This window comes from Vanessa tameamea, chromosome 11, assembly GCF_037043105.1.
Source record: "Vanessa tameamea isolate UH-Manoa-2023 chromosome 11, ilVanTame1 primary haplotype, whole genome shotgun sequence".
In the NCBI taxonomy this organism is placed as follows: Eukaryota; Metazoa; Arthropoda; class Insecta; order Lepidoptera; family Nymphalidae; genus Vanessa; species Vanessa tameamea.
In genome coordinates this window covers 4157649-4168758 of record NC_087319.1, presented here as the reverse complement: position 1 = coordinate 4168758, position 11110 = coordinate 4157649, and the positions used below count along the sequence as shown (strand labels likewise).

Genomic DNA, 11110 nt, shown 5'->3' with positions numbered 1-11110 from the left:
TAGGAATCACTTAAGACTCAAAACTTCAATGTAATCCTAATTTATGGTTAGTTAGAAAAATTAGACAACTAACTGTTGTTGATACTTGTCGGCTGTACTTTAGTTATTTTCGTAGTATAATGCAATCGGCATTTTGCTTTGGTGTAAAACTACAGATATTTAAACTGTTTTCATTCTGAAAAAAAGCTGGCTGCTCTATTTATAACCTCGGAGCTCGAGTAACAATCATTGATTGTAAAGACACGACGAGGAAAGGTCAACTTATAGCATTTAGTTATCGACTTCACAATATGACCTCTCTAGAGTACATTATTCGTTTCTATAAAAAAAAACACAGTTATTTTTTAAATTAACAAAGTTTCATATCGAAAAACTTTGATAAATAAGGTTTATTACTCAATACAATATTCAATCCATACTTCCATACTAATATACTAATACTAATATACTAATTATACTAATAAGTATACTAATATATATTAATATATTTAATATTATAAATGCGAAAGTAACTCTGTCTGTCTCGCTTTCACGCCAAAACTACTGGACCGATTTAAATGAAATTTGGTACACAAATAGTCTAGAGTCTGAGAAAGGACATAGGCTACTTTTTATTTGGAAAAAAGTGCTGTAAAGGGTTGAAAAGGGAGATGAAATGGTGTAAGTTTTTGAAAGTATTGTCATTTTTTAGAACTAGAAGCCTAAAACTTATATTTTAGGCTGTACACTTATAAACTAACATATCCTGACACCCACTAAGGAGCGAATTTTGGAAATTCTACCCCTAAAGAAGTGAAGCAGGGGTTGAACGTTTGTATGGAAGTCCGTAATTTTTTAAGTTAGAAACGAAACTTTATTTTTGGGATACTGATTAAAAAGGAGTAGATACATATTTAAGAATTTCTAGATAACCTACTACTAAAATAAGGGTTGAAAGTTTTTATGAAAGTCGCTATTTTTTAAGCTAAAAATATGAAACTTTATTTTTGGGATACTTATTAAAAATGATTAAATACGTATGCACGTGTTTTTAGATATTCTACCTCTAAGGGGTTTAATAGGGGTTGACATATCTTATATAGATTAGTCTGGAAGTCTGTCATTTTTTAAATTAGAAGCTAGAAATTTTATTTTTGGGATACAGACTAAAAATGAGTTGATACGTATTTAAACGATTCTGGATATTTTACGTCTAAGGAGGGAAATAGGGGTGACATTTCGTATATAGGATAGTTTAATAGATAGGAAGACCGACATTTTTGAAGTTTGAAGCAGAAAAGTTTATTTTTGGGCTACTGATTAAAAATGAGTAGATACGTATTTAAGCGTGTCTTGATATTTTACGCCTAAAGGGAAGAGTTGGAGTTGATATTTCATATACAGGTTATTCTGGAAGTCCGTCATTTTAAAGTTAGAACCATGAAATTTTATTTTTGGGCTACCGATTAAAAATTTTCAAACAAATAAACAAATCACGCTTAAGCGTTTTTGGATGTTTTACGCCTAAGGGGAGATATTGGGTAGATATTTCGTATATAGGATAGTCTGGAAGTCCGTCATTTTTGAAGTTTATAGTTTGAGTTGATTCGCATTTAAGCGTTTCTGGATATTCTACCCTAAGGGCTGAAATACACACCAATGTGGTATACAAAGAGGTCTTACATTAACGTAATATTTTAAGTTAATTTGTACATATATTCATATTGTACGCGAGCAAAGCCGCGGGTAACAGCTAGTTAATGATAAAAAAGCGTGGACTTAGTATTTGTGGATTTTTAAGCAGTATATATAAATGTTATTATATTTTATTGACATAAAACATGTAAATACAGCAAAACAACAAAGAAAGAAAACAGTAAAAACTGAGTCTGAGACAATACGTTTCAAATTTAATTCAATGCTGTAACATGATGTTTAGAATATAAACAATTATTATATAGATAATATATTTTATATACTTAGTAAATTCCCTTTACTTCTTCAATTCAAAACAATATATATATATCTATATAAATGCAGTTCACGTTAATGATAAGGTCATATATAATATATATGTGTGGAATATTAAATAGTACATTAAATATATACATTCACATAAATAGACAAAAAAGAGTAGCGATACTGTGTATTATTATCGATCTTAAAATTGTTATGTTTCTAAACGTTTGTGAAGATTGCAAAAAGTGACAAATGACGTTGGACTATCGCAAATTCTAACCTGACAACTTGACAATTAACAAATTCGAAAGAAATTTTAATTCTATTGCAATAACCTTTAAAAAAATTATTTCTCGTAATATTTCTTATAATTTTACAAAAAACTACAGATTTGTTTAATACAAAAATAATTATGGAAGGATTTGAGATAAGGATATCTAATAGCAAAAAGGTAAGGTACCGGTTTCTATATGAATATGTACTTTTTTTTCTACAATTTAATTTTCTTTAAACCTTTTTGTACAGGGAAAGGGGCTGTTTGCAACAAAGCAATATAATGAAGGCGACATTATTTTAGAGGAAGACCCTTTAGTGTCTTGCCAATTTGCTTGGAATGCAGCCTACAGATACTTAGCATGTGATCATTGCATGAGGTTTATGTCTTTTAATTTTAAAAATAACTCAAAATTTTTCAATAAATGTTTGTCTATAACTTTATACAACATTTAAAAAAGTTTTAGCCTGTATTATTTTTATAATAATTCAATTCAAACATTTTGTGTTCATTCATGAATTAGCATCACTATTAATATGATTTTGAATAAATTTTATCACTATTTATGTTTTTTAGTATTCAGATTATCGTAGAAATATAAAACTATATAATTACTTACCAAATGAATAATATACACATTTGAAACATTTTAGACCTCTGGAGACTCCGGAACAAAATGTAATACGTTTATCAGGCAAACCGGATATTTTATTGCCACATTCCAATTGCTTTGAAGATGATCTGTTAAACATTACGAGTTGCAACCAATGTGGTATACTGTATTGTTCCGAAGAATGTAAAGTGAACTCTTTAGCTATTTATCATCGTACATTGTGTTATATACAGAATGATGCTCATCATCCTATAAATTTGCTTATAGAGACATGGAAGTAAGTTAATTCATCTAATGAATATCAAGTATATAATTATGTGTATTTAATGATGTAAAATTTTTTTTAGTGAATGTACAAAAATGAGACTACAGTTACAAATCATTTTTATCATACTGAAGTGCAATTGTATCTGCTCTGTAATATTGTTAATATAATAATATTTTTCAGACAAATCCATTATCCTCCAGAAACAGCAAATATAATGCTTCTAGTTAGAATATTGGCATATATACAGCAACATTCCGATCCAGCATCTGCTGCTGCAACAATCAAACAATTTTGTCACAGGACTGTTAATGAAGATGCGGAACTAGTCCACAAAGTATTGGGTGATGAGTTTAGTGGTCAGTTGAATACTCTGAGGGAAATGACAGCAAATGTTATTAATGGAGAATATATACAAGAGGTAAGCTATCAAGCAGCTGTTATATTTTATTTTGTGGTTGGTGTCTTAATTGCCCAGCTGTGGGATATTTATAGTTTCCTTTATACACTCTCAAGATATAAATTATATATGTCAGGTCAATTTGAGAAGGCCTAATTGATTCACTACAAGAAATTGATCGATCAAAGTTGTTGAAACTATATTGTAGGGCCTATGATATATTTACAAATAATAAAAAAAAAAATAAGTATATTGAAACCTGAAATTATTTCATATTGAATAAGGATAAAATGGAGCTCCGTTTTTAAAAACCGAAATGTAGACAGACCTTGTGAGACACAAATTTACTAATTAGTATAAATCAAACAAACTTTGATAGATATTATACAGGGTTATATACAATAAATACAATTCTTTGTAAACAGTATGGTACCGGTATTTATATTCTATAAACAAATATTAATCTTATTCTAAACAATATTTTTCAGTTCCTAACTCCCGAAGGATTTTGTTCTCTGATGGCCTTAGTGGGGACTAATAGTCAGGGCATCGGCACAAGTCCCCTTTCACTGTGGGTCACTTCGGTGTCACAGTTGACCATGTCAGATGATGAACGACAACAGCTTGATATGTTTATCGATAAACTGTATCAGTATGTTGAAGAAGGTGAGATAATTTTAGTTAATTGAAAACAGAATTGTATTCTATGTTAAGCTAAGAAGAATTAACACAGTTGTTCAAATCTCGAAATAATTATACAACTAACATTTAACATTAAATTAAAATTTTTGTTATTTCTGTCATTAGTGTATACCCAATTTTTTATGGTAGTTCGTATATAATGTGTATATATTTTAATACAAGATCACACATTTTTATTTTCATTACTTTATATGTTTTATGTGTCGATTAGCAGTGTATGTCAAGCATCTTAAACATTTGCTGTGTATGAAGGTACTATCTGTCGACTATAAATGGTAATAATTGTACAAATATAGTCTTGGGTTAGGTGTCAGTTATTCAGGGAACAATTTAAAAACTATTATTCTACTACTTGATGGTAGGGCTTATAGGTCTATACTCAGTATTGTTGTGTTCGTTTTTGAAGGGTGAGTGAGCCGTTGTAACTTCAGACAATGGACATAACATCTTAGTTCCTAAGGTTTGTGGTGCTTTTTTGTTGTAAAGAATGGATAATATTTCTTACGGCGCCAATGTGTACAGTTGATGGTGGTCGATTTGCCCTCCTATCTTTTAAAAAAAAAAGAACCAAATAGCGTAATGTAGACAATTTGATTCTCCTAGTTTGAGAATATAAATCTAATATTTATGTATTCATTATTATTCAAATAAAAATGAAAATATAGAATCACATCAACAAGATTCTTATTACACATACAAATGCATATAGTAAGATCCTATTTTATTTCAGAATCTGGTCAATTCTTAAATACAGAAGGCTCTGGATTGTTCCAATTGCAGAGTGCTTGTAATCACAGCTGTGCGCCAAATGCTGAGTCCTCATTTCCATATGGCAATCACAGGATACAACTCAAAGCATTGAAACCAATAATGCCAGGACAGGAAATATATATAAGTTATCTTGATGACTGTACTCTGCAAAGATCGAGGCATTCAAGACAGAAGGTTAAAGAATAAATATTATTTTTTATTAAATAAAAGAAACAAATATGATTTGAATTCGAATTTGGTGTTAAAAAATTGTCTAAAATTATAATGTGATTCTTCTCCATCTTAAATGGATAAGGCTGCATATCTCATAGTCATGGGTTAGGTTGTACAAAAGTGTTTGCGTTCCATAGTTTTTGTTTGTCAAGTAATTAGATCACCTGTATTTAACTAGCTGGCTGTGCTATTCCCTTGATTCACGTAAATCACAAAAAGGTCCTGTCCCTGATCTCTCAATTCTAAATTCTAATCTGATTATTGTTGAGGGGTTACTTATATTTGTGGCAATACTTATACAATATAATATATTTTGTGCCATAGCACAAACAAATTATATATTGTATATGACCCATAGGTCATATTATGTCAAAATCGGTCAAGGGGCCATCACATATCAAACAATCAGATAATAGTATTTATTTTCACATAAATTGCAGTACCATTAGAAAATTTAGCTTCTATGAGAACAGTGTTGATAGTAATTGTAAAATAATGATATTGTATTTGTATGCATAAATTATTATTTCAGGAATTAGCAGAGAACTACCTGTTTATGTGTTGGTGCGAACGCTGTAGTTCTCAAAGTTCTGAGCCAGATTGTACCAGCGAGGAGGATAATAGTGAAGAAGAGATTGATGCGGATGACTGATGTTCTAACTTCCTTGCCCTGTGCTTGCTGGGCATTTAAGACACTTGTGACAACAATATTTACTATAATTTTAATATTTTCCTTTCCCAATATGTGTGCAACATGTAAGACTTTATACAATCACATTCCTCTTAAGGGAAACATGTGTTGTGTTTAAATAAACTCCAGTTATTCTACTGCCAAAGTAATACTTATTATTGTGTATGTGTGCCAATAAAGAAGTAAGGACTATAAAATAGATTTGTAAGACTAGATACCATAAGGAGTCTGTATCTCTAGTAGGAGCCACATACGTGCCGTTCCTATCTGTTAATATCATGTACACAGTTATCGAATAATATATAATTGTTTTCTCTTTGGCTTTTTAGATCTATCAGTGAATTCATTATTAAGTACATTGTTTTTTGAACTATATGAAAATGATGTAAAATATTTATAAAAAATTAAAAGGAATATTATTAGTGAAAGTATTTTTAAGAATAGTGTCGTTATTATAGTTTTGAAAAAATGACACAAATTTTTCATACTATTCAATAAACAGCCAGTATCTAGCCTACCACAAATATGTAACAACAGGAATAAGTATTGCCCTTGTATTGATGAGCAAGGTTTGCTCATAATCTTATCTGTATGTCTGGTTATAGTCCAAAAACAAAAGAGAATGTCTATTTTATATACTAATGTAAAAAGATTGTAAATGTATTCATAAGCTTTTGTGTCTACCGCTAGAACCTTTAATATGTTCCTTGGTAAATAATATTATTACCCTAGTTTTTTTTTATAAAATTTAGATATATCAATGCATTTTGTACTTTTAAAGATAGGACTTCGAGTTTTTCGTCAAAATACGTTGTATATAATACATTCTGTAGGATCATATATTTACACGTTTTTTAAAAACAATACAATTAAATAGAAAGCATAATCAGCGATGAGAATGGGACCTTTTGCAACTGTAACATGCGCGATAGCTTGCCAACGGTCGTCTCGGCAAACTCGCGTCGATGCTCGCGACATATTGTTCCTTGTTTGTCTGTACAGTTTTTCTTTTTCATATCGTATGAATGTTTTAGTGATTAGATTATAGAAATATATCTATGTAACAGTTGAAAAAATATATACTCTATTCCAATCATCACCGGAAAAAAACTAAATAAACAACATTTGACAGCAAATTGTCGCGATATCATTGGTTGAGAGCTTGATTAATCTATGATATTCACTATGGATTTGCGAAAAAATGGCGTTTTGAACGTCGAAGAAAATGATATCGGAATTTTGGAAGTAAAATTAAAGTGGAAATAAGTAGTTAAGTGTAATAGTGTTGTATTATAAACAAAGATATATATATTCATAAACTCTTAGTACTGTACAATATAGCTGAGTTATTAGCAAATCGCGTGAAATATGTAAATCTAAGGTTTGTTTGTTTTTTTTCCTACTTCGATTGGAATAGGCTATACATACAAGCACTAACATTCATACCTACATAGAAATGATGCTAAAACTATAGATCTTTTGGTGTGCCAGAGTCGGACAATTATTGTTCCGAACTTTGCAACTTTACAACTCTGCTTACGTTGCTTTTTTTTTTTTTTTTTAACGATTTACTTTGACAAAGTTCCAGCTCATTCTGACATCGCGGATTATACTGTATGTTTATAAATTAATCATATCAATTAGCTTGGGTGCTTACTGACTTGAATCACAGCTAAATATTTAATTGGGATAATATATCAAGATAAATATATGCAATTTATGACCTTGACTTTAACCCTCTTCCGTTCATAAAACAATGTCACGCTGATGTAACATCCCTTTGCGATACGAACTTGTTTTATGTGTAGTATCATGAGGGTATTTATTATAATTATAGTAATTCTAATAATGAGTAAAGTAGTATCTTAGATTATAAAACAAGGGGGAAATAGTGCGCGGAATTTTAGTGAGCAACGAAAGCAAATATAAATTCATAATCCGAACGCTTCATCTGTCTTTTGTTTTATAATTTGGGGGTAGTTATACTATATATATATAAAGTTCAATATTTGATTCTGTAAGTTTTATTATATAAAAATTATATTTAAATCGTGCATGGAAAGTAGTGCATGATTTACGCTATTTTTTTTTGGCAAAAATACGGTGTACTTAGCTGCGTTTCCATAAAATGAATTGGTTACTTTTGTGTTGTTAACCCTTGTTGATGATACAACTTAATAAAATTTAGGTTGTCAACAAAAAAAAACACAATTTGTAATCGTTGGTGACTACACTAAAATTGCCAACAATTTTAGTGGAAACGCACAATCAAATAGAGTAAGATTGTGAACTTCATCAATTGGAAGCAGTTAGAATTGGCTAGGATGGAAATTTAAATTTTTAATAAATAAAAACTTAATTCGTATAAATTTAGATGTAAGTGAATATTGTACAGGTGAATACGAATTTGGTATTTGGCCTAAAAATGTAACGGCCTAATTACATTAATGAAAAAATCCGTCGTCATATTAATATAGCGTTTACGTTTTATTCGTTTAAAAATTTCAAGAAATAATAGTGTTGTTACGTCATAGATATATTTAAACGTTTAAGATTTAATTCATGTTATGGTTGTTAAGCGTAAGTATTTGATTTTAAATGGAATTATTCCTATTAAGAAAGTTGTAAAATCATTTATTTTTTTGCCCAATATGTAATGCTTTTATACAATTTAGGGCGTCGATTTGCTTTAAATGTGTATTTCGTATGTATAGCCCTGAAGTCCTCTTAAATGGCTGGACCGATTTTCATGATTTGTTGTTGTTTTTGTGGGTTGTATGGTTGGTTAATATATTAACCAATGTAAATTAATAAAATAAAATATGTATGGCTTCTCCATTCAATATTATTATACACTTGGCTGTTTAAATAATTTCTGTAGTTGTGTGGTTTAATAATTCCTTGACTGGAAGACAAATGTTGCCTAATTAAATATATTTTCAATTGCATCGAAGTTAAATTTCTTTTAGCTAGCTTTTCTCCTAGCTTTAATTTTTGCATTACATGGCCATGTGATCATTTTATTAACCATCAGGTACCTACGTATCACGTACGTATATAGACCACTAGCTGTTACCAGCCCGCTTCGCTTGGCATTAAAAAAAAGTGGAAGGTATCAAGGCAATTAAAAATTAAGACGTAAATTAATCATCCGCTGTATGTATATATGTTGGTCGTAGTCTCATATGTTCATCAGTTCAGTAGCTTTTATCTGATTCATTATTATATATAAATAATAGTCTTCTATAAAGCTTATTTTTTTCTCTTTAAAATTGTAATGATAACATACATTAGAAACATATGCAGTTTAATATTATATTGATATAATGAACTTCATTCGTGGTTTGAATAACTGAAAATGTTATGTACAAGCAAGTATACCGTATAATGGACATCTCTAAGAAAGAGTCGGCCGGCATGTAAAGTGCATAAGTTTCGAGCGTCTTTTTTTCTGAATTATTGGGTGTTTCAAATTTTGAATGGACCGTGTTTTAACAGTCTTAATTAACAGATACAGATCAATCATTCAGGTCAAATGTGACACTAATTTCTTACTTATTATCTTGGCGATAGATCTTGTTTCTTTAGAATTTAAATTCACATTTTTCGTTCTACATTGTGTTTGTTGTGTTCGTCAGTATTTTGTATTATTCGAGATGAATTTTCGTATTTATCAATTTGGTCTTTTTTGCACTCGATGAATTCAAGGATTACAATATAAATTTCTTGAATCATTCTTGGTAAATGCAGTCTGCATTTTGTTTGTAACTCCAATTGCTCCAAATATGAGAATATTTCTCAGTTACGAAACACGAACATATATAGTTCTGTATTGTTTTCAAAAAATAAAACTATACTAAATAGGTACTTATGTGAATTTAGGGGAATAGAAGCTTAAGTCAAACAACCTGCACATGTAAATATATATACGAATGTAAACCTTACTTTTTTTGGATAAAAACCTTTTCCGGTAAAATTTTCGCTCTTTCTGTATCGGTAATTATAAATGCCTCGAATATCTTCTTACGGATTATTTTATGACTATCCCTTGGCAATATTTTTCTTATTATTCATTGTGCTTTATAGGTATGTATGTTGAATCTCGGAGATGTTAAAAACATTTTTTAACATAATCAGCCTGTAAATTTCCCACTGCTGGGCTAAGGCCTCCTCTCCCGTTGAGGAGAAGGTATGGAGCATATTCCACCACGCTGCTCCAATGCGGGTTGGTGGAATACACATGTGGCAGAATTTCGTTGAAATTAGACACATGCAGGTTTTCTCACGATGTTTTCCTTCACCGCCGAGCACGAGATGAATTATAAACAAATTAAGCACATGTAAATTCAGTGGTGCCTGCCTGGGTTTGAACCCGAAATCATCGGTTAAGATGCACGCGTTCTAACCACTGGGCCATCTCGGCTCATTTTTTTTATAAAATACAAAAAAATTACACGTCCATAATAAAAAATAACATGTGTCTTTAAATGCACATTACTAGTTAATCGTGTTAACAAAAAAGTGTGCACTAAATTATTTTGCCATGTATAGGGGTAAATTAACAGGGTCAGAAACTTGGTGGTAGGGCTTTGTTAAAGCCCATCTGAGTAGGTACCAACCACTCATCAGATATTCTACCGCCAAATAACAGTACTCAGTATTGTTGTGTTCCGGTTTGAAGGGCGAGTGAGCCAGTTTAACTACGATTTACTACTTAAGTCACAAGGGACATAATATGTTAGCTCCCAAGGTTGGTGACGCGTTGGTGATATTAGGATTGATTAATATTTCTTATAGTACCAATGTCTATGAGCAGTGGTGACCACTTTCCATTAGGTGGTCCATTTGTCAGTTTGCTTATTTCTTGTATCAGCCTTTTTTTTTGCAAAATACCAGTCGGTGGTTTAACCTGAGCTTCTCGCAGCCTTACCTTATAGTTCATAAATTAAAGGTGCCATATTCAATTCTGAAATGCTTGACTAACTACAAAAATTTAAAAGAATATTAAATACAGAATTAATTTATTTGATTTTATTAGATAAAGCCAATATTACTTTTGCTCCTGAGAGTAAAATATTATGAAGAATTTAGTCAGGGCACGCGGATAAAGCAGTTCCGTAGCGCTTTTTCTTCTAACTTTTTTCATAAATGCCATTATTTCATGCTAAAATCTTTATATTACTGGAATTATAATACTTCTGAAAATAATTATTTACTCCTGGATAAATTATCTTTCTCATAAT

The 11110-nt window shown here is 30.5% G+C and overlaps 1 protein-coding gene across 1 annotated transcript; it reads left to right on the top strand.

Annotated features, from left to right (window-relative positions):
* Positions 1-2209: 2209 nt before the first annotated feature.
* LOC113400780 (histone-lysine N-trimethyltransferase SMYD5) lies at positions 2210-6537 on the top strand. Its single transcript, XM_026640433.2, has 7 exons — positions 2210-2389; positions 2464-2591; positions 2866-3102; positions 3274-3511; positions 3979-4156; positions 4923-5137; positions 5709-6537. Exons 1-7 carry the CDS (start codon positions 2351-2353, stop codon positions 5826-5828), a joined length of 1155 nt encoding a protein of 384 aa, XP_026496218.1. The 5' UTR covers positions 2210-2350; the 3' UTR covers positions 5829-6537.
* Positions 6538-11110: the final 4573 nt, after the last annotated feature.